This window comes from Meleagris gallopavo, chromosome 9, assembly GCF_000146605.3.
Source record: "Meleagris gallopavo isolate NT-WF06-2002-E0010 breed Aviagen turkey brand Nicholas breeding stock chromosome 9, Turkey_5.1, whole genome shotgun sequence".
In the NCBI taxonomy this organism is placed as follows: domain Eukaryota; kingdom Metazoa; phylum Chordata; class Aves; order Galliformes; family Phasianidae; genus Meleagris; species Meleagris gallopavo.
In genome coordinates, this window is record NC_015019.2 from 3,510,126 (window position 1) to 3,536,590 (window position 26,465).

The 26,465-nt window shown below is 44.2% G+C and overlaps 1 protein-coding gene across 7 annotated transcripts in view; it reads right to left on the reverse strand.

The window, feature by feature from the left end:
- Positions 1–297: 297 nt before the first annotated feature.
- MBNL3 (muscleblind like splicing regulator 3) overlaps positions 298–26,465 on the reverse strand; it is a 63,698-nt gene continuing 37,530 nt past the window's right edge. For 2 of the 7 annotated variants that reach the window (XM_031554644.1, XM_003208345.4), the window contains exons 3-9: positions 25,204–25,404; positions 23,558–23,794; positions 15,777–15,927; positions 13,436–13,471; positions 11,141–11,235; positions 9,673–9,746; positions 298–7,262 (exon numbers count right to left, since the gene is read on the reverse strand). In XM_031554644.1, coding sequence (XP_031410504.1) covers positions 9,690–9,746; positions 11,141–11,235; positions 13,436–13,471; positions 15,777–15,927; positions 23,558–23,794; positions 25,204–25,404 — 777 coding nt within the window. In that variant the 3' untranslated portion in view covers positions 298–7,262; positions 9,673–9,689. The remainder of the gene's footprint in view (positions 7,263–9,672; positions 9,747–11,140; positions 11,236–13,435; positions 13,472–15,776; positions 15,928–23,557; positions 23,795–25,203; positions 25,405–26,465) is intronic. The other 5 variants (XM_019618143.2, XM_019618144.2, XM_010715185.3 and 2 more) reach the window with 5 other exon arrangements.

The window sequence follows — 26,465 nt, forward strand, 5'->3', positions numbered from 1 at the left end:
CATTAAATTGATACCTAATGTTTCTCTTGTACCAGAAATGCCTATGAAAAGAAGAATTGCTTCAAATATCTACTTCACACAGTACGGTATAAGTGTTTGTATAGACTTAAATTAGAAGTCGACCATTTTGGAGAACATTCTCTGATTTCTGTGATTGCCTAAAGTACAATTCTCTACTTCTACAGAAGAAGAAAGCGATCTGTTGTCAGGTGACATGATCAGGAGCACGGGGAGTTTCGTTTCATTTTCATGATGTAAAATAAAAAATATAATTAAAAGAAAGCTAATTGGAAAAGGAAAAAAAAAAACAAACCAAAACAAAACAAATAAATCCCATAACCCAATCTAAGAATGGTCTTATCATCCCCTCATCTGCTAGGATACAAAAGCCATGGCAACAAAATCATTTGGCTTCCACCACTATCAAATAGCATCTGTGTACAGTAATAAGGAACTGGAACCTTGTAATTCAGTGTCAGGTAATTCTCTCTGTTGTGTGTTTGGAAAAAGAACTTTGTGTTATTTAACAGTTGTGTTATTTTTGCATGTTTAATTATCTCGTCTGAGAGGCAGAGTTATTTTTGATACAGAGATGTCAGTAGAGATCACTAGCAAAGATTTTAGCAGTGTTGTTGTGATCGTTTTCGTATCCCCAAGCAAAAGAAGTTTACCGTCTCGGATTCATTTCACATAGTGCAAAACAGTTTTTTTTCTTGTAATCCTAGAAATGATGAGCTTGATTACAAAAATTGATTACAGTAAAGGGAAGCTTTAAGAGCACAGTGGCCAGAATTAGCTGATTATTTCATATTAAAGTCTACATTCTTGTAACGCACACGGAAAGAGACAACATCTGATTTTTTTTCCCCTTTACAGACACTGGGACCACATGATGCTAAGGCTCTGATTCAGCAAAGCGTGCGTTTCAGTGAATCACGTGGTGAATTATGGGCTGGGCAGGGGACATTCATGGACAACGTGAAGGGAGCAATCTCTGGGCGGCCAGCAGCAGTGCCCAGAGCACTGGGATGGGCAGGGGAGGGATACAGGGACACGGGGGCCTTACCAAAGCAAATCTGAGGCGTGAGTTTGCAAAAAGAGTACTAGTTCTGATCAAAAAATAAGCAGCTCAATGCAGGCCTCCCAGCTTCTCCACACCTCGCTCAGTGCTGCAGAGCACCGCAGTGCAAGCAAGAGCAGGAGTGGGAAGGGAATCAAGAGCCTGGGGACCCAGATTGCTGGGAATCAGCAATCTGCTGCAGAGAACGGATATTTTACATCATTCATCTTCTGTTTTCTCTGTCACAGCTAACGTTCCATTTGGGAAAGCAACATGCAGGGAGCAAAGAGACAACTAGCTCGCATATGAGAGCATCTCCTGGTCCTGCATGGGCACAGGGCTTTGCCCAGGATTCCCACCACCTCCGCGCAACCTGGCAGCCCTGGAGAAGCAGGGGAAGCCGGGGCTGTGTGGGAGCACGTGGCCAGCAGCTCCTGAAGCACAGGTCCTCCCTGGCTGGGGACAGGGCTGTGCTCCCTTTGCATGGCAAGGCAGCAGGGCTGCACCCAGCCGGAGGCACCGTGCTGCCAGACAGCACAGCAGCCTTCCCTGCCCAGCACCCAGCCCACAGCTCCACCACGCACTGCTGCCAGGCTCTCTCACTCTCAGAAGAGCACTAAAACAGTGGCACCGGAGGGGAAAGTCATCCCAAGCCCATCTGAAACAACTCCCATCCCTCCACTGCTTCTCAGCCGCTCCGTTTTGTTGGCTTGCCCCAAAACGGTGAGAAAAACACAAAACCACTCAAAACCCAGCAAACGGCAACGGTTCAAACTCCCTCTGGGATTTCAAGCACTCCAACGACAGTCACCTACAACAGAGAAACACTTCCAGACAGAAACAGGATGAGGCGCTGGGAAAAATGGGTGTGTGCCACCGCCGACATATCGGTCCCAATAGGATTCACCAAGAATGCAGAGCATCACAAACGTGACCTCGGGTGTGTTTGAAAATGCAGGCTGATTCAAAACAAAATCTTTGCTAGTGACCTTACTAATTCGTTAAGCACTGTTTCCCATTTCTCCGTGCTGCAGGTTGGAGCTGACCTGGTATCAGTCTGCTGTATAATAAGCTATGGCAAACTACAAAGCTTTTACAACAGCAAAGCAACATCATGCTTTCAGATAAGTTTTATAGCAAAAAACTCCTCCTTTTCAAAGCCTTAGTAATACCTATCTCTTTTACAAACTTTTCCTGTATTATTACAGACTTTTTTTTATATTCAAAATAAGTTCCAAGGATTTCTTTCGTGGACTATGTACATAAGTGCAAAAAAGGTGTGTCTCACACATTCGTACACTAACTGAATCAGTTTAACTGCAGCATATTGGTATCTTCAACACTGTTACGGGGTCATTCCACAATATTTTTTTTTTCTTATGTACAGTTTTTGCTGATATAAATTAGTATTAAAATAGTTACACGTTTTCATCATTTAGCCCTGATTGTAACATAATCACACGAGTGTTCAATTTCAGGAAAAAAATAAAAATAAAAAAAATAAAAAAATAAAAAGAAAACCCAACAGAAAACTGCAAGCAGAGCTACAGTACTGAGAGGGATGGATTCGGAATTCCCACAATGGCGGTGAGTGTGAAATGAAGGAACGACCATCACTACGTCCCCACGCAGCCCGTCGTGCTGTCGGAGTTAAAATACTGTGGAATAACCCTTGCCACACAACAATTTTCTACAAGCTATAAAACCTGACTCTAAATCCATGTGTTGTAAACTTCTCGACTGAAAAAGTGACGTAGAGACACCCATTCAGCGTTCACATGGGACTTTGGGATTTTAAAAATATTCAGTCATCTCTTTATCTGACAGTATCGAACTGTACCTTTAACAAGCTCATACTGTTACACATCACTTTTAATTTACATGTGAAAATCTCACAAATAACGTATACAAAGGTAGCCATGTTGTAGTTTTGTTGCCATAGCAACAACAACTTAATATAATTAGTTAACAATGAATCTATCATTGTAGGAGTTACATACAAAGTTAATTTTGTTCTTAAACTGTAAACTATACAGACAAGTTATGGACTGCGTTCTACACCTTACCATGCTTCAGTGTTGGTTTAGAAGAGAACTAAACGGGTGGAACAGATGTATGAAAAGCTTTAAACTTTCTCTAACTCTCCTTCAAAATTAAATTCATTCGTTACTAAAGGTATCAAAAAAGCAATAATGAAAAACCTTATGAACTAATGGTAAAGAAATGAAAATACATGACGTGGGTTAATGCGTTGTAGCCCAGTAACAATGTGTTGGAGCTATATTTACATTTGGATTAGGCTAGCAACTATGAAAGTTATTACAGTCTTTAACATACAGTATATACTCTAAGGCCTTCAACAGGCACGCGGTAAAATCAGGTCAATATCAAACTAAATCCATTCAACAGGAATGGGAAATTAGATTTTCCTCATAAATTTCACCTTCTTCCGTTTTCGCGCGTGTGAAATGTACAAGGGATCAAAACCAAAACCCAACGAGGACTCCGGTTTCTCAATCACTGCGTGTCCTAGAGCTACCCTACAGCGCCAGCAAGGGGCCCACGAGGTGGAGAAGATTTTCTCATCCGACACACGCGGCTCCTCGTCCCACCGGCACCTACCACAGGCACACAGCCATCTCCGGCGCTGCGCCGATGCTCCCGCAGCTCTGGCTGCCCAGCGGGACCCGGGCTGTGGGCCAGGAGGAGCCCGCAGCGGGATGAGCAGCTCTGCGGCCGTGCCTTTGGGCTGCTGAGAGCGCGGCCAGCCTGCCTGCACCGCCGCTCCTCAGCACCCCGAGCGCCGCAGAGCATTCAGGAGCGGGGCCGGCGTGGGCTGCCCTGGGAGGGAACGATTTCTAGGACATCACGATGCAAAACTACAAAGTCAAAACATCATCAGCTAGAAACTTGCAACTGAAAAAAAAACCAAAAAAGAAACCAAAAAACCAACAACATTGATTGTGAAATCGTGTTCCGAATTACTAAAAACACTGTATTTAACAAAAATAATCTTAATAGTTTTATGAATCCATTTTATTTTAAATCCCTCTTTTATTGTCTGCTTATGTTACAGTTTAGTAGTAGTACTTTTATTGAAACTACTAACAACCTTTTGCGTGAAAATGATCAATCTCAGCTTTCATTTTCCCTCTGCATGACCCGTTTTATCCAAGTTTCAGCATTTCTTGCATATTGTTTGCATAAGGCTGAGAGAAATGGACAAAGAGAAATCACTTTGGATAAATAAAAAATATAGGTTCATGGAAAGTGGGAAGCTTATAAAAATGTCACTAAAATTATATTGATTTAAACAAACTTACATACATCTCTTGTCAAATAAAGGATGATATTCATGCTTTTATGACATTTGTTTAGAGTCACTAACTAGCTCGGTGACTTTGTAAGAGTCTATTTAGGAAATTTATAGTCTGGCGACTGTTTTTTTTTCTTTTTTCATTTTTTTTCTTTCTTGAACAAAGAAAATTAGAGCAAGTCATTGCACAACTAGTTTCAATAGTGCTACCTCAAATGGCATTTTTGCCGAGATTGTTTTGAATTTGGTGAAGTTTAGTGCTTCAAGCTTTTCTTTCCTTAAACTCATTTACAAATTAACGCTAAATTTGCCAGCAATATAAAAACTGTTGTGGCACCTAATATAACTACCCTGAACATCCCTCATTGGACCTCTTTAATAAAAAATAATCCTTAAACGTTTTTTTTTCAGTGCTTTAAATGTGACGTGAAAACAGCTGTATTCTAGGTTTACATTCTATGCACATCTATGCCAGATGTTTAAGTAGATAAATAAAATAGGAGGTTACATCAAAGTGTCAAGATATACAAAAATCCATTTAGCACTGAAAAAGTTCCAACCTCCTTTAACTCATAAAGCCATACAAGCTTGAATGCATCCTTTCTGGCTTAAGAAGATCAGCTCTGTTCTTTGTTGAGGCACTGGCACAGGTTGTGCAAAACCCATTTTGATACACAAATAATTTCAAACAGGAAGTACTCAAATCCACTTTTTCCACTAACAATGTTATGGTTTTGGGAAACAGAAACTCAGTGGTTAAAAGAACAGGTAGGTGGTAGCCAATATAAATGACAGCCACTAATTGCAGGCAACACTGTCTGCTTTTGAATGCTGATGGCTGGGAAGCATCCATGGACACGAGGGACTGCCAAAACACGAGGTGCATGGCTGAGGGTTGGGGTTGCATGGGTTTCTCCCCTCTTGTAGGGTTAGGTTCAAAGCCTGCTGAAATGAATGGAAAGATTCCTTCTGGCTTGAGGCTTTTCTGAGCTGGACTCTTCAAAGGTGCTCGCTACGAATACATCTCCACACACAGGTGGTTGCAGCCTGTCCTGGGCTCTACCTGCTGTGCCCAGCCTGCCCCTTTGTCCCTTGTGGTCCATGTAGATGCACGTCTATCATTACATCTGCACCCACAGAAGGACATTCTCTAACCAAGATTAAGGAAAAAAAAAATGGAATCTTCTTGGCACCTCACAAAATCACTGTAAGCTCAGGGCAGCAGGACACTAACAACTCGCCCATCACCTGGCTTTAAACATGATTCTCTTTCTCCTAGCACTTCATACTTTTATGAAGTCGAGGGAGCAAATCCATCTCTTCCATGATGCCAGTGACAGTACAGAGCTATGACAGGGACGAATTTAGCTGCATTCTCAAATTAAAACTCATTCTGTGTAGCCAGATTGTTCAGCAAGGCAGCACAACACCAGGCAGTGCTGCCCAGGGTGCGTGGGCAAGGAGCTGCTTTATTCATGCGCATGACAAGGAGGTATTGAGAACTAGCCCTTGTTGTGTGACAAACATTGGTCCTTCATCGAGTAGAAGGTGCCAAACCACATCCACCAACCTCTGGGAACATCATAAAAATGGATGTTTATGTACGGTAGAATTTTTCCTGGTTTACTATGCTGTGTTTGCTTTATAGGGCCAGAAATTAGGGGAAAAATCACCAAGTCATGGTCAGTGGTGATTGAAGAACTGGTGCACGCTGACAGAATTTCAGGAAGGGTCACCAGATTTCAGGCTGAGATGTTTCAGCAGGCTCAGAGAAGAGATGCTCATGGGCACAGTATTACCCAGCTTGGGCCAAGCCACGATGATGGGCCTAATCCAGCCACGTGTTTTGTAGCTAACAGTTGGCATTTGTTCCTCTCCGATGCAAACGCCCAAAGGAAAACATCTCATTCATCCACCTATTACTTTCCACTGCACCACGAGAACATCAAGAAAGATTGTGCGCCGTTTACAGCTGAGAATGCACTTCAACATACAATAGAACTGCAGAAATTCTGAGCAAATCTTTCCTATCCCCTTAACTGAGAGTGGGTTTTTATCTTTCTCTTTTTTTTTTTTCCTTCAGTTTCCAGAATCAGCTCACTGTATTTAAAGAAATACTCTGAAATGGATTGAAATCACAGCTGGCCTCGCACATCATTGGTACTAAAAATTTGGAGAGTATCTGAAGGCAAATTTTAAATGATAAAAGGAGCCTTTAACACAAACAACTTCAGCTGACATGAACAGCAACATCCAGAAAAGGGCAGAACATTCCTGCGTCGTGTTTTTCAAGCACATAATTCCTGTTTCCCACGATAACATTTTTAGTAAAAAACAAACAAAACTCCATAAAACCTACAGTATATGAAAACTTAAGACATAACAATAATGAAAAAATGGTATTGAGTATACTTGATAATGATGTACACTTTAAAACAAATCAATAGACTATGATGTAAACAAAACAGTAAGATAACACTTTAAAAACAAGACAAACATTTATCCATCGATAGTATACAGTAAACCAACAGTCCGCTGTGCAGATGCACTTATCAAGATGGTAGTCATAAAATGATTAAGTGTGTTAAAGTAATGTGTTATAAAAGTCTATTATAATTTTCTACTTGTATATCTCATATAACAGAGCGCTGTTTGTTAATTGTTTCTATAGTGCCTTTTTTTTTCTTTTTTTTTCTTTTTTTTTCTTTTTTGACATTCCCATTGATCAGTTTTTGGTTAACATGTAGGCTGCAACAGGCTTACTGTAGAGGTGGTAAAGAACGATAGAAGGGAAGAGGGGATATATACAGAAAGGCCATGCGCAGCTTCCCACCAAGAAGTCCTGGTGCTCCATAATTTTATGGTTCAGAATTTCAACATGGTCTGCTGCAAGGGAAAGAGAAAACAAAGAATGAGACATCAGATATTTTTTTCTGTAGAAGTCATTCTATTAAGATGCATCTGCATCCTCACTGCATTGCCTTTGAGGTTCCTATTAGTATGTCGTGGAGAGAAAATGTTTTATTCCCTTAATTTTCTGACATAGGGTGAAATTGCTAATAACACACTTGGCATCCTCTTTAATCAGCACTTAGGGCTTTCCATTTCCAGCACGCTTCACACATGCTGACAAAACAATTTGTGGAATGTGAAGGTGGGAGAATAACAATCTCATCTGTGAAAGATGGCAGGTAGAGAGCGACTGATGAGAGGGCCAGAGGAATCCCTGACTGCTGCTGCCTCCTGTTCACTGTGAAGATACTTACATTAAAATCTAATCCCAGAGAGCCAAAGGTGAATCAGACACAAAAACCTTGTGCTCAGGTGGCCCTCTTCTGGAAGAAAATCTCCTCTCCTGGGATGTACTTGTGAAAATCCTCCCTGCAAAGAGCTAGACTAGCCAGCCTGGCTACCAGGACCTGGTCAACCATGGAGAAAAACATCTGCCACAGCAGATTCTATTACCAAACTCCCACTCACAGCAGCTTTGGGAATTCACCTGCTGGCACTGCAGAACGCCAACTAAGATCCTTATCAGGCAAGAAAACAGGAGCACACGCACAACTTCACATGCTCGGGTGGCTGCATGAAACAGGATCAAAACACAAAGTCTCCTGTGTGGGAATGGTCACTAGTGAGCACTGGGAACACTGGAAGAAACCAATCACATTTACAGACTGGTAGAAAAGAGCTATGTCCCATAGCTGCAAGATGGTGAGAGGACAAGCACATCTGGCAGAGTCCATCTGGTCAGGCATGTGGTCACAGCTCCCCGGTGAAGAACAGCTGCTTGTCTGGTGCAGACACTCTCCATGCCCAGTAGGCTGGTCCCCAAGAGATCCAACCAAATATAAAGTGTTTGACCTTACTTCTTTCAGGCAAGGGTTTTCACTGTCCTTAAAAGCACGGCTGACTCAGACAGACTGTACCATGCTCACTGTTTGCTAAATAAAGCCATTTCCTGGAATTTCCTTTCCTTCTCTGAAATCATTAGTAACTGTCAGTGTGAGTTTAAGCACACACACACAAGCGAAAAGAATCCAGAAAAAAAGAAATTTCCCGAAATAAATAGAGAAATCAATCTCAAAGAGTTCAGTAATGAGGTTCTTCCAATGCAAATGATCTCCTTATCGGGTGGAACAGACTGTTTTGCATGTGTTATGGAAATCGTGGAACATGTCAGGTGTCACGTCTGTCTGTTGTTCAGGAGAGCAATATACTGCACAGCACAGAATGTTTTCACTGACAGAGATACCTCATTGCTCACCTAGACTAACTGGGGTCCATGGCCACCGTGAGCAGGCAATTTATACGTACGACAGCTTATTTAGGTCAGCAGAGATAAGGGACACCACTGACACGAGTGACTTCTGTCAGCTGCTAAAGATATAATTAGAGAATTGCTTGCCAAATTAATTTCCAGCATTTAAGTACTTGCTTGTAATACATGATCTAAAGAAGAAATGGGTTGCATATCTGTGGCCCACGTTGGGAAGATCTGGTGATTTCTTGTTGAAGGGGCTGAACTGCTCGTTCATCTCTTGGGGTGAAAAATAAAGTGATGAACTAAAACCCTCAAGGGATTCTCTCTCATGATATTAGCTAACACCTACAAATAAAAGAAATGGAAAAATAGCACTGCTGCTAAGGCTGCAAAATGCTCTGTAAGTCAAAGGAAAGGATAAACTTCATTATTCTCAGACAGAGAAGCCCAGCAGCCCAGGATCTGCACGTGTCATGACGGCTATGCTGCTTGTGGACCTGTGAAGAAAACTACCATGGGCCATGCACCACTGTGGTTAACAGATCTCTGCCCAACCCCAGCTCGTCCTGCTGATGCACAGCAGCTGAGGATGCCCCAGTCCTGCTTACCCCAGGAAAAGGAATACACCGCTAACAGCAAAACACGAGTTTCACCTTTTCAGCTGATTCATTACCAGAGCAGTCTTTACCAGCAATAGCATGAACCCCTGAGGCACCTGCAGGCTGCTGGGAGCTGTGCAGAGCAAGAGTAACTTGCAAACATAACCGTCAGACTCAGGGGGATGCAAGAAAGGGGGGCTACAAACACCACAAAACAGCTATTTTAGACACAACGAAACACTGCTTGTAGTAAGCCACAGGGCTGGTCTGCATCTGTGCTGCAGCTGCTGAATTGCTGTTAACTTGGTAGAGAGCAGAGCCACCGGGGTCCTGCAGACTCAGACCCACTGCCCAAAGCAGCCACTTTTGGGGGATGCAGTGTCCTTGTAACAAAGCAATCCACTGTAAAGAGAAATACTGAAAAGCAACTTACTGTTCTATCGGGAACTTCTACATCTGTGAAACAAACATGCTGCTACTCAGTTCATCTACTGATAACTGGGATATCTACAGCAAAGAAAACAAAGAACACAGCACATTAAAACATTGCTTTGAAATCCGTCTCTTCATTGTCTTCAGTTTCAGGTTAGCAAATACATCAGTGTCTTATAAAACAGGATCCACTCCCAAGTTGTCTTTACTTTGCCACACATTAAGTACGACAGTTGCATCACTACTGATGCCTCGTGGACTATGCGGTGACTGTACTGGGATTTTAGCTCCATGGACTACAAGTAAGACAAATGCTCTGAAATTAGCTGGCTGAGACATAAGGAGCATAGCTTTGTCCAGACTCATATAGCCACAGAGCAACACTGCACAGAAATTTCTGCTTTCTTCTCATGACCGATACGAGTATGAGTAAGACCTTCTCTACCTGACAGCTACAACACAGCACAGAGAAAGAACAGCAATACCTACTGCAAGCAGTAAAACACTGCCGAGGACTTAACACTGGTAAAACTTCTCCTGAAAGCTTTATAACCTCATGCTAACAAAAGACTGCAGGAAACCCCCTGAGATCGTAATGACATTCAGCATGGCTAACAACACCCTACTGAATAAAGCGATGCCCCATTTTCTCTGCTATAGCTCTAAACCTGAGCATGATGAAGAACTAAGAAAGCTACAACTTGTTTTGGGGAGTCGGGGGGAAGCACTTGACATTTCTCTGGCCTCAGTGGAAAAAGTTGTGGCACACCAAATTGTCAGGAAGCATCACTAGGACAGGTTGTGCATATACAGTTCGGGACGGGTGCGGAAGCAGCCATCACAACTCAGTATCTTCAGAGGAAAGTTTTGGAAAGAGTTATGGCTCGGCAGACATGCATGAAGTCCTGGACACTTATGGCAGTGCTACAACGGCACGTACTGCACATCCAGAGTCAATTCTGTAGGGATGGGTGACATTACTGGTATAAATAAGCTTCAGACTTCATCGCCTCAACCCCACTTTTTTTGTTGTTTTTTGAGCTGTTTTTAGAGTCCAATTTCACAATATGGGGGGAGGCCACCTTGTGTTTCCACTTCCACTTTCCAGCCAGGAGAGGACATGCCAAAATACCACAGGGAAGGATGCTCAGGGTGGTATTTCTGCTTGAGACTGAAAGCAGAAGTGCTGCAGGTCTAAGCGCAACAGAGGAGTTTTGCAGCCCGAGTTCTGAGTCCCGGGGCACTTTGGAGAAGGCAACGAAGCACCCAGACCTGCGGGGCCGTGCCCTGCCAGTCGCCCATCCCTACGATCCCGCCGCAGCGGTTCCAGCCGGTGCCCCCTCACCGATCCCCAGACACACGCTGCCTCTGCGCGCCCGAGCCTGCACCGAGCCGGGCGGGACTGGGAGCCCTCGCCCGGTCCTCGAGATCTGAACACACGTGAAAGAAAGCCATTGAAAGGGCCAAACCTGATTGGCGGTAGCTGTTGCAGCGAAGGGGACGCTGGTGGCAGGAGTTGTTGCTGCAGACACAGTGGTGGGCGTAGCACCGTGCATCATGGGCACTTTCAGAAGGGAACCATGGAAGCGACATACGGGAGGGTGGAGCGTTTTTATGTAACCATGGCAACATGTGGTGGATTTGGGGGCGTGGCAGGAATCACAGCAACAAGCCATGTGACATCGTCATGAAGGACACATCGGGGCGCGGCATGCAATCACAGTGCAAAGCAAGACAGCGTTGGGAAAAAAAATAAACAAGAGAGAAGGGGAAAAGCCAATTACAATTATAATTAAGGAAAAAACCAAAACATTCTCAACACTTAGTACATTTATAAGCAGAACAATGATGTATTAGACTCCAAAGGCCAAATTTCCAAAGGAGGGGGGGAGGGTGTGCTAGCAAAAGCCCACGTCAGCTCGCACCCCTGGGGAGTTAGACGCAGCCAGTGCACGTTCCTTTGGGTGGGGACATTTTGGCAAGCGCACCCTCCCGCCCGCCTTGGGAAGCTCATCCCCTTCCCTCCCCTCCCCGTCCCCGCCAGGAACCAGGGGAACTCAGGGGAACTCTGCGAGCCATGGCAGCGTGCTGCACGGCTGGGGCCTGTGGCACAGCTGCAGCCTGGCTGCCATCCTGCTAGGCCGCAGCCGCAGCAGCCCTTTGCCACGTTTTGTCGTCTCTGTTGCAGGGACGTTTCAGCACAGTATGGGCACTGCAGGAGCATGGCTGGCAGCCCGAGCTCTCTCCCCACGATTCCAGCGTGCTTCCTTACTGTGCTAATTCTAGAGGATTTGATGGGATTCCCTCCTTGCAAGATAGGAGGGGATGGAAAGGGGAGGAGGCCAAGAGGGAGAAACACAAGAGTGCATCCAACGCTCACAACTGGCGGGAGAGCATCCAGAAGGGCAGTGCGGCAGCGGGGAGCTCAGCAGCCTCTCCAAGCTGCGAGGAGCCGGAGGGGATGCTCTGGGGCACCCGCAGATCCAGGAAGCAGGGGAAGGATGCTGCCCTGGACTGCTCCAACCTGGAGATAACTCATTCTGTCCAGGCAAGAGCTGGGAGCAGAGCAGCAGGCAGCACGGAGGAGCCAGCAGCCCTTGACAGCTCCTTCTCCAAGGGGCTGGGTGAACCTGTGGGCACCTGAACGCCAGGAGCCACACTTGGGGTGTCAGCCGGGGATACCCACAGCCCCGGCTGTGTGTGTGTGCTCCCACCCAGCCCATCTCAGCACACACATGGGATCAGCAAAGTCCAGCAGAGCTGGAAGCTGGGGCCTGCAGGAGCGCTCTCAGGGTTCAGCAGCAGGGTAACCGTGTGCCCACAGAGCCCCCCGCTCCAGTGGGTTGCCTTCAGGTGGAAGAAGCAGCCTGTAAGACGGGGAGGTTCAAGAGCAGAGTGCTTAGCTGTTTCTGCCAAAGCTGCTGGCTTTCAGACTTCCCCAAACTGCTCCCAGGGCTCCTGCTCCCCCCTCTCACTCTGCCCGAAGCAGGCACACTCCTATCCAGGATGGCTGTTGACTTGCGTAACCTTGGCTGGTGGCTGAAAGCTCAGATTTCATTTATGCCACTGTGCCCAGCAGCTGTAGATAGAGGTGGGGGTCCCTCAAAGACCCACACAGGCTCCAAGCGTGACCCAGATCCTGAGACTGAGCATTTTGGATTCCTGCAGAAGTAGAGAGCATCTTCTCAGCCCTGCTGCCTGATTGCATCCCTGGTCCCCTCTTCACAGTTCCTTGAGCCTGCACTGCTAAAAAGTCACTAATGAGATGAATCTTCAGCTGGTCCACAGTATTAGCTCTGCTTCACTCACTGCATCATTGGCACCCTGCTCTGGCAAAGGGCCTGCCTCTAGATACATTCCTTCTCAGAGCCTTTATTAAACCAGTCTCTTAAAATGTCCTCAGGACAACCAAAAACCTGAACTCTAATATATCTGATACAAAAATAACAAACCAACAGGATTCTCCCACTGCTATTCCTTTTGTTGGACAACTTAAATGGGTTGTAAAGACATTCAGGTTGATAAATTTTTCTTTCTGCAACAGAACTAAATAGGGGTGGGAATGCATTGCTTTGGATTCTTGTATTAGTCACACAAAACACTGCACTGCACAGAAATTAAAAGAGGTACAACCATTTAAGCCTCAAAGAAGACAGCGGATAGACAGTCACACCACTCAGCCACCCAGGTTCTCACTGATGCATACTGACTTGCTGTCTCTTTCAGATTAGGAAAAGTTGAGAAGTTTGTGTAGAAAAACCTACCAACGCTTGCAGTGGGTGTCATGCACAGAACTGACCCTGCGCACCATGCATTGAAGCGTGGAAAGATGAACAAAAGGGATATTTCATTAGTGAAGCTTCAGTGTTAGAAATCACTTTAACTAAAAAGCAGGTATTCTCTTTGCAGCATTCAATATTTAAGCACATGCAAAACATTCTGCATATTGATACATAAATAGTTTAAACTCAGTTTTAAGAGATAGTAGCAAAACAAATTAATTCTTGCATTCTTGGGTAGTAGAAAATGTATTTCTTCTTCCACCCTGCTATTAAACGATGTGATCTCTTCTACAAATTGGTTGCTGTGTGTTTTGTTTTTTTTTTATACTATCAGGTGTATTGATTTCTTTCCAATCACAGAAGCAGACAAGACTGCCTTATAGGAGCATCACACTCATGTTAAAACCAACTTTCTAAAAGCAATTTACTCCTGTAAGCAGGGATTGGGATTCAAAGTCTCTAGTTTAAAGCTGAAAGAGGCAGTTCCTTTAGACTTGAAACAGCCGCAGTGATGACATCATTTTCAGTGTTCACCCTGATCTCCCCACCTCCATAGCAAACCACGATGCTGAGAGATCATGGTTTATCACAGAGGGAAAACTGACACTTCAAGGACTGAATAGGAGACACTAACAAAAGTAACTACCACTCAAAAGGGTGTGAGCTGCTACATGCCACTTCTCTGCTCTGCTGCCAAGAGCACTGCAACGGCTTAGATCAAATTTGCAGGCTGATGCATGACTAACGGAACATGTGGATGTGTAAACTCATCAGAGATTCATTCTCTTGACTGGAAATTTACTTCTCTGATCAGCATTAATGTCCTCAGACAAGAGCCAGTGTCAGCAAACAGATCTGTTATGCATCAGCCTGTGCGTAATCCCATCGCTGAGAGACAGTGCACAACAGTATCATGAGAGTTCTGGATGAAAGCTAGTTTATAGTGCTTGCATCAGAAATATGTAACTTTATGTCAGCTTTGAAGACTGCAAACTCAAGGAAGGGAAGTCAGCTCACAGACTTGGCATTCTAGAAAGTGTGAACATTTCCTGAAGTTGTATTTCACTTGGCATCTGAAAGAGCTGCAGTAAGGTCAGCTCAGCCCATCCCCTCCAGAAGCACTTTGCAGACCACAAGACTCCTACTTGGTCCCTCCCTTCATCTTTCCATATAAGACATTCCTCCCCTGGGAAAACATCCTGGCAACTGCTGAATTCTGAGCATCTCCAATACTCTCATAAAGACTACGAGAATACAGAATTTAGGTCTCGACTCTCTGGACCATGTTCACAGCTGAGACACAGTTTAGTCTCAATACTAGAGACCTAAAGCTTTTCCCCTCACTCCAAAGAATGGCATGGCCGAGGTCCAGGTCTACTGCATGCTTAGGTCTACTCATGGAAAGGCTTTGTATATTTTTATAAATATCACTTGGCAAATGAATACAGTGTTAAACGTTAAAAGCTTCAGGCATTCGTTTCCATATAATGCTCTGCAATGAAAATAATGATACTAAAACTAAGCTACCAACTCTTGAAACGTTCCCAATTCAGCCACTTGCAGTACTTACTACTCTAAGCAGGTTTTGTTTTTCATTTGGCTGCAGCGAACAGAGGTTAATTGGCGAGGCAGCAGTCACATCTGCCACGTCAATGTTTCGATTTCTATATGAATTACTGAGCTGCATCTTTCAATTTTACTCTGAGACCTTAAAGGTACAATAAAAGCCGGGAGTTAAAATTGCTTTTAAAAATCTCAGGCTATCATACTGGTCAAAAGACAAGCAAGAGGGAAAAATATGCCTTTAAAGGCAATTACGTAATTTGTATTTACTGAAGATGAGCCATTCCCTCTGCAAACATAACGGCTGCTGGAATATGTAGGTCACTGAGATAGAAGGTTAGAAAGAAACCTGCAGCTTGAAGCGAGCAGGCAGCTCTAAATACAGGTCCATCAGATATTTTAACATGAGTCTTTAATACAGCTACACAAGAGTCAAAGAATTAATTTGAGATTATCCAGTTGAACCATAAGGAGGAAAAATAGGAAGTATGAATTCAAGAAACATGCAGACAGTTTTCTTAGTTGGACTGCTTAAAAAAAAAGGAAAGGCTAAGAAGGGCTCTTTATAAGTGAAAAGCTCTGGAGTGCATTAGGTGAAGGAAAAAAAGTCAAACAACATACATTAACGTTCCATCGATTTTTAACACGAAACTTTACACACTAATATTCTTTTGCTAAGGACTCTTACAGATCTGCTTATTAGCTCAATGTCTAGGTCATACGAAGAAAACCACGATGCAGAAAGCAAGGAGACGCTTACCTGTGGGGATGAACGTAGGCTGTTGCAACTGCATGTTGGCTAGAGCCTGTTGGTAGTGGAAAACGCTTGGGTTAAAGACTGTGGTGGCACCATTGTTTTTTTCAAGTGCTGGCCTCTTTGGTAAAGGTTGAAGTGCACCAGGCGGCAGGGCCTGTGGATAAGGGAGTCATTAAAGGCAAGTGGAATAAGAAAGGGACCCAAAGTAGGTAAAGCATGCAAGAAATAACAGGGGTCTTGCCTGCAAGTCACCTGAAACTGTATCAACCTAACAGATAGGAAACAGAAGAGCAGCTATATCATAGTGACAGTTGTAGGTGAAATTACAGCTTCTCTAGGTAAGCAGTTAGTAAGTGCAGCAGGAGAAAGGGGCAGAGTGCAGAAAGAGGAAACACTATGGGAGATGTTCAGTAGGATTCACTTGGGCACACAGGAGGAAAAGCATGGGGAGGAGGAAGGAGACAGCTGATCAGGACTACAAAGCAGGCAATGGGCATTTAAACAAGAACAAATCAGCTAAGAGAAGCACTGGTGACTATTTAAAGATGGAAAGATTAGTATAAGCTGCAAGTGCCGTGGAAAAATAATGCTTGCCTCTGCCTATTTCAACACCTGACTACATGTATCTATGTGTACGTTTGTGATTGCCTACACCTGTATGCAGGTGACCCACGTGTTTCAGTGGTTAAAGCAGTACCTGTTGCCAATGGCACATACAATATCACATCCATAGTAAAATGCGCTTTCCCTCCTTTTCAGAGAGGCTGAGCAACAATATGGTGAAAACGAGGACCGATTCTCCAGTGCTTGCAACAGCTGCACAGCTCACAAACAGCAGATTTGGGCTTGCTCCCAGTCTCTAGTAGTGCAGTGCTAGAAGGCCTCCAACAGTTAAATACCACTTGCTCATTATTAGCAGCGGAAAAAGCCATTGACAAATCTGCTGTTCGAACAAGATTTGGGTGGGTCTTGCTATCAGGCAAATCCTCTCTTTCTGTCCCATCACACCACAGTGCTTCTTCCAGCCCATCAAACTTGTTTCATGACAAGACTTGGTAAAAAGCATTAACTGGACTCAGAAACTTCTCTCAGTAAGGTACTCATTATTTACAAAGCATGTCTCAACAGCAAAGTAGTATGTCAGGTTCTTAAGAAACAGGAATGTGCCTAATGATTTACAGCTTTTCATTGTACCCAAGCAGAAACCACATTTTTTTTCCACATTGTGATAGAAAAGGGTCCTTTTTAATTATGCCCTGCAGTCCTTTTGCACGTAACACTCCCATTGACGTCAGTGAGCTTTACGCACGTGGAAGTCATGCAGAATCAGGTCATTTCTGCCTAGTTGTGTTCTATATCATGTAGCAAAGCAATGGCTGAAAAACAGGGTTAGTACTTTTGTTTGTTCGAATAAATGACAGTGAAGGATGGGTAATGGAGGAGGCTTAGCTAATGAAGGATTAAGGCTACAAACACACAGTACTTGTAAGAAAGGACACAAGAAAAGAGAATTTAAAGTGTCATGAAAATCAACACACAACAGAATACAACCTAAAGCTTGCAACAGTTTGTCACCATTTAGAAATGGGTTGCACTTCAAATTTAATTTGCTATAGGAGACTGCTCATCTGAGAAATGTTAAGCAAAATACTTTCAGGCAAAATATTACTCCAACCTACTGTTACTCACATAGTGGTTTTCGGATGGCTTTAATATTATTAAAAAAAACACAAAAATTAGAAGAAGAAATTGCATTTGCAAAACTACCCTCAGACATGCACACATCCTCTGCTAATGTTAGCAGACAGCCAGTGCCAGCATTAGGACTTCATGATATCTTTCCAGATTTCTTCTGGCTAGTACCAAGGGACAGCAGTCAAACATGAGCCAACACTCTCAGATACCAAAATCTCTTGCTTAAGATCTCCATTTTAGGATGAGGTCTTTCAGGTGAAGATAAAAGCGTTTCCATTTTTAGAATAGCCTCCACTGGTATCTATGCTAAATCTGTATCTACATCTTGTCTATTTAATGATAGTTCCATAAATGTTCCTCCGGTACAGAACAGATTTGTAGCTTGTAGAGACTGGAGTAGCTCCACTCACATCGGAGGTGTTTTACAGATCTACAGTAGCTAACTTGCTGCTTAAATTCACGCTCCTTACTGTGCCTGATTGCAAAACACACTTTTTCAGTTGCTTCCAAAATCTGCCTCAGAAAAAAATAAAAATTGCTAATTATAGCAAAGCAACTGTGCCAAGCATGTAATGGACTTTTGACTCCTTACTTCTTGGCCAAAGGCTGTCACTTCCCCCGAAAGTCCATTATCCCATAATGGCAGTGCCAAAAGCAGAACAGATGAAGGCTTTGAGACTTCACTACGATGTCCTGGCTCTCTACACAAGGGACAATTCCTGAGCCCACTGCAACTGTTGCAGTCTAAGGGAGCATACAAACACCAACAGGCCCAAGGGATGTTAAAGCACAACGGTCCAACCTCCAAACCTCTAATATCACCATTTCTCCTACCTTTAGAGCCCTCGGGCGCATGGGAGAGAAAGGAGCTATGGCAATCCCATTTCTTTTGCCTGAACAGCACCTCTGGGAAATGCAAACACATCAGCTGGGTTGGAGAAGCCCCAGCATATGCAACATTTCCACAGTCTTCTAGAGAAGCGAGCACACTGCAGTGCCTGCAGTGCAGCCTGGAGGCCAGCTTTGTAGTACAGGAGGCAGTGCCCATCTCTGTCCGGCTCTGTTTGGACACAGTCTTCTGGTCACCTGTTCCCATTCTATCCATGCCACAGCACGCCCTGCAGACAAACTCCAGCTGCCAAACTGTCACATCCTTGATATCTAACCTACCTAATCCTTGGCTTGGCCAGTACTGAGATTGATGAGGATGGGCGAGAGATGGCTCTGCATTTGCCCTGCTGTTTGACACATTCCCCAGGTTTGCTACAAAGCCAGAGTGCTTGGGGTTAGGAATTACTTTTGGCTTCCAAGCAAAATGTGGCAATCCCTACGGATGAAGTATAGCACAAAGCAATGCTGTTTGGATGCAAAGAGAAATTCTAACCAAATCTCGACACTGCAGCAAACAACTGTGTTGCACGTGAAACGGGACAGCGTTTCTTTAATGGTCTCGGGACCATTATGCAGAAATTGTAACAGCTTGTGGGGATACATTTCTGCCTTGTACCATGTCCTGGTTCCAAAGGAATTCCCCAGGTGTGTCCTGTAGCACCTACAAAAGGCAGTAAGAGGCTCCTCAACACTTTTTGAACTTGCTGAATTCTATAGCAGTGCCTTCCTCCTGCAGGGCAGGAGCTAGATCAGTGCAGTACAGAACTTCATAACTTTACCTCATCCTGCCTTTTCCCTCTGGACAAACTTCAGTCATGACAGAAGTAGCAGTAACCTTTGAGAGTAGCCTTTTCTGACTCTTCTGCCTATGTGCACAGGGGTAAGCAACCCTTGCAACAGGATCATACCATGTGCACCAGTGACTGTTAATTTCTTCTCCTTAGTACCCATGTGATAGCCCACACTGATCCCAGTGAACAATTCCCACTAAAAAAATGCCAGGCAGTCGATTATTTTTGGGCTGGGAAAGCGACATTCCTGCTAGAATTGGAGCATCTGAACATAAAGATTTCAGTGCCTTCTCTGCATGGCATAGAAATAAATCCTTTGCCATGAATGACAGACAAAAATGCAATGCATGCCTAAGTCAAGATTTCCCACGTGCAGGTTAATAACATATTTTTTGCAAGGCAGGAACTGGATTAAATCTTTACAACAAACAATTTAATTGCTCATCCAAGTTCCCTTCTGATCTGTATCTCCTGGGAGCAGATCACACTTTCCCACCTCTGCACTTAGCCTGGAGGGCCTGGGTCTGTATCTGACTTGCTGCTTCAGCCCAAGTCACAACACACAGAATGCTTTGAAAGAGGGCAGAGGTTGCACCCATTCCCTGGCAAGCAGCAGAGTCAATACAAGCAGTTTCCTCTGAAGACTACGTATGCTCTTATCAGTACCATAAATTGTTCTCCAGCACAGCCTCCACAAAAGGTTCAGAGGAGGTGACATATTCCAACAACGTGGCTGAAAGCATTCAGATGTTCCAAGGCAGGAAGACTATTCAAAGTCACTTATCTGATCAGGTTTTGTTCATTGAGAAGGTCAGAAGGGTAGGAGAGCTACAGAATTTTCCCAACATCAGCCAGATGGAGTCTTCTCAGAGGGGTGGCTTTGGGGCTGTGCTGTACCAGCAGTGAGCACGGGAGGCTACTGTGTCAGGCACTGTTGTGTCAGTCATTTGGTGTCAGGCAGGGTATAATTCCAGCCTGCTGGTGGAAGCTGGTCCCTAACATGACTTCCTCATGCTTCCTCAAGCTCCAACAGGAAAGCCTGTGGACTACTTAAAAAACAACAAAAAACAACAAAAAACAACACACAACAACACCAGTCCTGCCGAGTTGCCCCAGGTGCTTCGCCTCTGGCCAAACTCAATGCAATTGTCTTTTTTCATTTAAATTTGCCCCAACAGAGCTTAAAGAAATATCCTCATTCTGGGAAAAGCAGCCTCTCTGGCCTGACCATACATTCACTGGCACTGGAGGGAGTATTCATCCCACTGACACTTCTGCTTCCCAACACTGGGAATGGGGAGCAACAATCCTCGTGTCCACTGTTCCCTTTCTCCTTACAGCTGAGGGACACGAGATATTTTCAGGATGTAGTCAATCCCTAGCATGGAGGTGAATGGGAGGGAATTGTCTTAGCAGGCTTCTGACCTAGTGTATCACGAATAGGCAGGCTGCTGCTGCAGTTGGAAAACCACCTGAAAACCCCAAGCTGCAACAGAAAAGCCCCCAGGAATACCGAGCACTTCCAAAACACAGCTTCAAGAGGAAAAGCTCAGCAGGTTAACGGGTGGCGTGGGGATGCGGGATGGCATGTCTGAAGGGACACCAACATTTCTGGTGGGATGGGCAGTCTCCCAGGCACTAACACGACAGACAAGTGAGGAAGGCTTTCATGCAGATGGTTACGTGCAAAGCAAGAAGGTGAAAGGTCCAAGTACCAGGTCAAAGGTTGCCTCCAGCGGTCGCTTCAGTGATCTGACAGCTGGTTGAGTCTTAATTAGCAGGCAGCGAGCACATGATGGCAATGGGCCAGGGAGGGGGGGGGTCAAGCACAGTAACAAAACAGCGAGCAGAGGTGTGTCAAGAGAGAAGTGTTTTGGGGAGGCGAAGAGAAAAAAAAAATAAAATGAATGCATTATACATTATATTAAAAAGACGAGGCATGCAGAACATGGGGTGCCTAGGTAACTACCTGGCTTAGTGGCTAGTCAGCTATTTAGCCTCAGTACGCTTCAAAATTAAAGAAGTATCAGTAGTGTGTGCACTAGAGTACTGTCACAGCAGCTCAGGGATTAGCTGCAGGCAGATGGGCACGGGGCACCAGCCCCAACCCTGCAGCTCTGCACACAGGTCAGCGGGAGGGCTGGTGGCAAGAAGAGGTAAAGCATGCTCAAGCACTACAGAAGTGTGATCCCAAAGCAGGGACTGAGCCTGAACCAGTTCGCTCAGCTGCGCTGCACAGACTGCAGCCAAGCAGCTGTGAGTGAAGCTACTGCTCGTGTGTGTCAAGTCACTGCAGGATGTGTCCTTCAGAAACGTCTGCTGAATCTGGATTTGAAATCAGTCCAGATCTGTTTTTAGGAGGACTTGTTACACCCATTTGTCTGGCATGGTTTCTTTTCTTTGTTTGTTTTTATCTAAGGAGACTGGGTACCAGTTTTCCCTTGAATAAGATCTTAATCCTCAACAGGTATATAGTAAATGCATCAAACCTTGAAAAGTCAATGAATAATGTAAGCAGTTTTGGTGGCAAGGGTGATGCAACAAGCCATCAATAAATATTTTAAAGGTTCTAGTTAACAGCATACAAATAAGGTTAATTATGTTTTTAAGAGAAGCCAGCAGCATGAATAAAACATGTATTGGCTTTGGTTAAGTAGCAGTGTCCTGGATAATTAGTGAAAAAGCAAAGTGGCAATTGCAAAAAACACAAGGGTTTCATGTCAGAAGGTCCTTTTTCAACAGACCTTGGCTGTTGTTTCAACATACTACAAACAGTAAGAAATACAGCACATAAACCATGCAGGACAGAGAAATATTGCAGCATAAATCGGTTCTTCAAATTACGTTCCAGGTATCACTGATGTTGCCAGGAAGGCAGCTGTTTAATTTCTGTAATCCTTCCTTTTTTTTTGTGTTTTTTTTTTTTGCCATGAATGAAACCCAACCTCATTTACTGTCTTATTCAGAACACTTTTAGTAGCCTTACTGCTAAATCATATAGGGGGCACGAACCTTCTTAAGATTAGTTATTCAAGTAATCACAGAAGAGAAGAGGTTGGGAGGACCAACCACCAGCTCAAAGCAGGGTCAGCCAGAATGCCTCGCTCAGGACTGCATCCAGACAGGTTCTGAGTATCTCCAAGGACAGAGTGACCTATTCTGGTCATTGAAAACCCTCACAGTTGAAGTTTTTTTTTTCCTGTACTTCAAATTGTGCCCACTGCCTCTTGTCCTTTCACTGAGCACTGTCTGCCTCTATCTTCTTTACTTCCCCATCAGGAATTTATACATCTTACATATGGGTACAATCCCCCTGGGTCTCTTTTTCCTCAGGCAGAACAGTCCCAGCTCTCTCAGCCTCAATTTCACTGTGTGTCAGATGCTCCAAGCTCTTCATCATCTAAACAGCCCTTTGCTGGATTCACTCCAGTACATCCACGTCTGTCTGGCACCGGGGAGCCCAGCACTGACACAGCACTCCAGCTGTGGCCTCAGCAGAATTCAGAAGAGAAGCATCCACCTCCCCTGATTTGCTGACACTGCTCTTCCTAATGCAGCCCAGGATGCTGTTGGCCATCTTTGCCACGAGGGCACAAGAAATATTTATCATGACAATATTGTCCCCACTCTGGACAATTTTAACACTACAATCAGATTTTCATAACACAGTGTCAGATGCAAATTTCCAACTAGAATACATAGATGCCATTAAAGTGCAGTCAATAGAATAATAAACATTTACTCCATCTAGGAATCTGATCCATCCTGCTAAGTCTCCCATGAGTTGTTTTCGTAATTCTAGGTATCAGAAGTCACACTACAAATTAAAGTGCAAGAGGGTCCATCCCTACCAGAGAATCAAAAAGGTCAGAAGCCATCCTTGACTGGAGAATTGTCATTTCACTAAGCCTTGACAAAGGTAACAGGCATGAGCCTCCTCTGTTTGCTAGACTAGAACAACTGATGTCTTGTTTGCTCTGAAATAAGTGGAAATTTTGCTACTGACTTCAAGGATCCGGGTTTTCCCTGTAAAGAATGTATTATGAGATGAGCATTCTTTCATCATGTGCTGAAGAAGCTAAACTGACACCTGTGACTTTGCAAGGAAGGTGTTTGTTTTGTGTGCAGCTGAGCTTGCTTTCATGATGCATGTCACCTCGTGATGTTGTGTCAGAAAGTAACAAGGTTTGCCACTGCGTCCCTAACTGCTGAGCTGCACTGCATCACTCAGTGCTTCATGCTACAGCACGTGCATACAAAGGATGGAGAGGTGGGATTCACACTGCACATGCTCTCAGCTCTCTAATCAACCATTTACAAAATAATCCACTTTTCCACAAATGACACACATGACACAAATGAAATCTCTTAGTAATTGAAATACAACTTGATAAGAGCTCTACTTACCATTGCAGCTGCAGCTGTCTGGTTCACCTGATGTTGAGCTGCCTTGATTTTGGCTTGCAGGTGTGCAGGGGGATGAAAGTACTTGCATTTCTCCCTAGAGCATCGACCTTTGATGTAATCCATGCAGACTGTAACAGTATTTTCATTTGTGTCTATCATCGCAATATCTATAGGGTGAGCATAGCGGCAGTCGTTCTCACCACGTGTGCAATTTCCACGCTGAAACTCTCGACAAACCTTAAAAGAAAGTCACGTTGTTGAAAAAGACATCTTGCTACTCTTCAATATTTTCAACACAGCACATGAATTTGGGTGACTACATTAAGTAACACGCATATTCTAAACCCATGCTTAACTTGGGCACCACTTATGCAGTCACAGGGCAACTGGTGCTACTCACAGCTGGCTCAGGATGAGGGAAGCCCAGTGTTACCAAGGCCAATTACCAAAGTAATGCAAGTGCAAGTAAAGCACAGAATTTGTGTGAAATGGAAAGTGACCTGAATCCCAAATCTAGTAAGTCAATGGTATTTTGCCAATATGTATAGATCTCAGTATCCTTCCCCTGTCTCTAAAGCTCAGATTTTAATAATTTTGCCATTTGTGTCTCAGAAGGATTATGCATCTTTTATGGAGCACACTCCTGGGTAGGACTTTTAATTCTCAACATTGCAAGCTGCAGTATTCACAACAGGTTCTTATTCTTAAATACGAGGAGCCTCTTTCATGCAAATAGTCTCACTGCCCTCCATAATAAACCTCTGACCTTAGGGTTACATGACAGTGCATTTAATTACACTGCCATCCATTCTAAGGTGTTGCCCAAACTGCTGGCTTTAAAAATATCTTGCAGCTCCTCATACGTTACGAGCACTGAAGCATCAAAAGCAGAAAAAAAAGTTTCACAAAATGGTGCTTCCTTGTCTGAAGGTATGAAGGAACTAAGACAAATTATTATGCCCATAGCCAGTAGTGTAAATCACATACACTATCAGACTGTGTGCTGGGAAAGGTAAGACATCACGTGAGAATGGAAGCAATCAGCAAAGCTGTAAGAAGCACGTAACACAAAACAATCTGTTTTCAAATTATACCCTTTTCCACTGTCTTCTAGTGTTATAATTTACACCTGCAGGAGTCTCTGAATTCAAGTCCTCAGCCCTTATTTCCTGCAGGGCTTCTACTAAGGGTCTGAAAGGCATTTACAGTTGCTTGAATGCCAGGTCCCAGCATGCCCAGCAAAGTGCCATAGCAATCCTGGTGGGGGAATGTTTTTCCAATGCCTCACACTCAGCAGCCCCAACAGTCTAAGGCTTGCTGCCTTCTGTAAGAACTTAGCAAGCTTATCTCAAAACAAGAGAAGTGTCTGTTCCTTCCACCCTACTGTTCTCATTTCAAAACATCTCTCACTCAACTTGGTGAAAGGGCAAACTATCTGCTTGCTTTTATTTATTTTTTATTTCCAGTGATTTCAAAGCACTCGGGATCAGTCCCCACGTGAGCCTGCTCCAGCAGAGAGCAGCAGCCCTGTGACAGAACTGCAACTTTGCACTGCACTGCATCAGGTCATTGTGGCAGAGTGCAGCAGTTGGGCCAATGCACCTTGTTCATTCCCTTTAGCAGTATGAAAACAGACATCCAAATACCTCCAGTTTATCTGTACGCATCAGTTTCTGCCCAGCAGAGCTTCCTGGTACCGTAACAGTTGGATTTCCAGAAACCAGGACAGGAGTATTTGGTAAAAGCTCCGCAGGAACCAAGCCCATCCCAGGAGAAACGTGACTCAGGTAGGGACTAAAAGCCATTGTGGGGCTTGTTGCAAGCGATGGAGTCACAGGAAATGTTGTCTGTGCATAGAAAAAGGAGAAACAAAATATTAGTTAAAGAGCCCTGTCTTGGATTACCCAGTCAAAGCCTTACAGCACTTCAATCCTTTTAAGCAAATCGATAAGCAACATTAAAACGCTGTGCTCTTCAATCTATTCATTTATTGCCATTTACTTGTGATCCATTCGTTTCTCCTGAGTCACAAATTCATGACTCATCCTGAACATAAGGCATCTTTATTTGTCAGATCAAAGTATATTGATGATCTTTATAGTTTAATGACACAATTAAGGATTTCATGCCAGCAATTAAGGCAGGTCCAAATTAAACAGACTTCTCACTCCCAGAGAAATGCCTCAGCTTTTGTGTGTCTACACTGCAATGCTGTACAGAGACTTCAAGGTAAATGGAAGCTTCAGGATCTAGAAGCATGTACCACAGTTAGCTTGAATTTACTACCAACTTGCACTGAGCTTCATGTTACTATGGATAGTCTGGCTCGGGCAGACAAATTGGATGATTTAGAGTCATGAGAAGCATTTCTGCTCTGGTGCCCTTCAAGGTCTAGCATTCTGCACACTGAGGAATTTGTTTAGGACTGTCAACGTCCTCCAGGGAAAAGCCATTTTGCAGAAACACCCTGAGCCTGTGTTCCATGGGAATGGAGACGACACCTAGTAACACAATATGCTAGACCTCACAGATTTGCAAGAGCAGCTCTCTGGCTTGAAAGAGACATGGACAGAGTGTGCCAGATGATGTTCAGGTGGGCCAGTATCACACTCAGGACCCTGTCCATCCTGTGAGGAGTGATGTTCCCAGGAGGGACAGAAGAGCAGACCACAAAGACCTGGACTGCTTTTGAAACCTGAATTGCCTTAGGCAGGCCCTGCAGGAAGAGCGGTGAAGAACACAGGTGGGCCGACCAGCTTCCCCTGCCTGAACTTCTTCAGCAGCTACTGTCCATTAGAATTTCATTTCTTCTGGATAAGCAAACTCCTAAACTGAACTCCTAAGTAGGGATAGAATGCTAAGCCTAAGAACAGCCCCTAATCAGAGAGTCTGTGAAACTTTAAAGCAC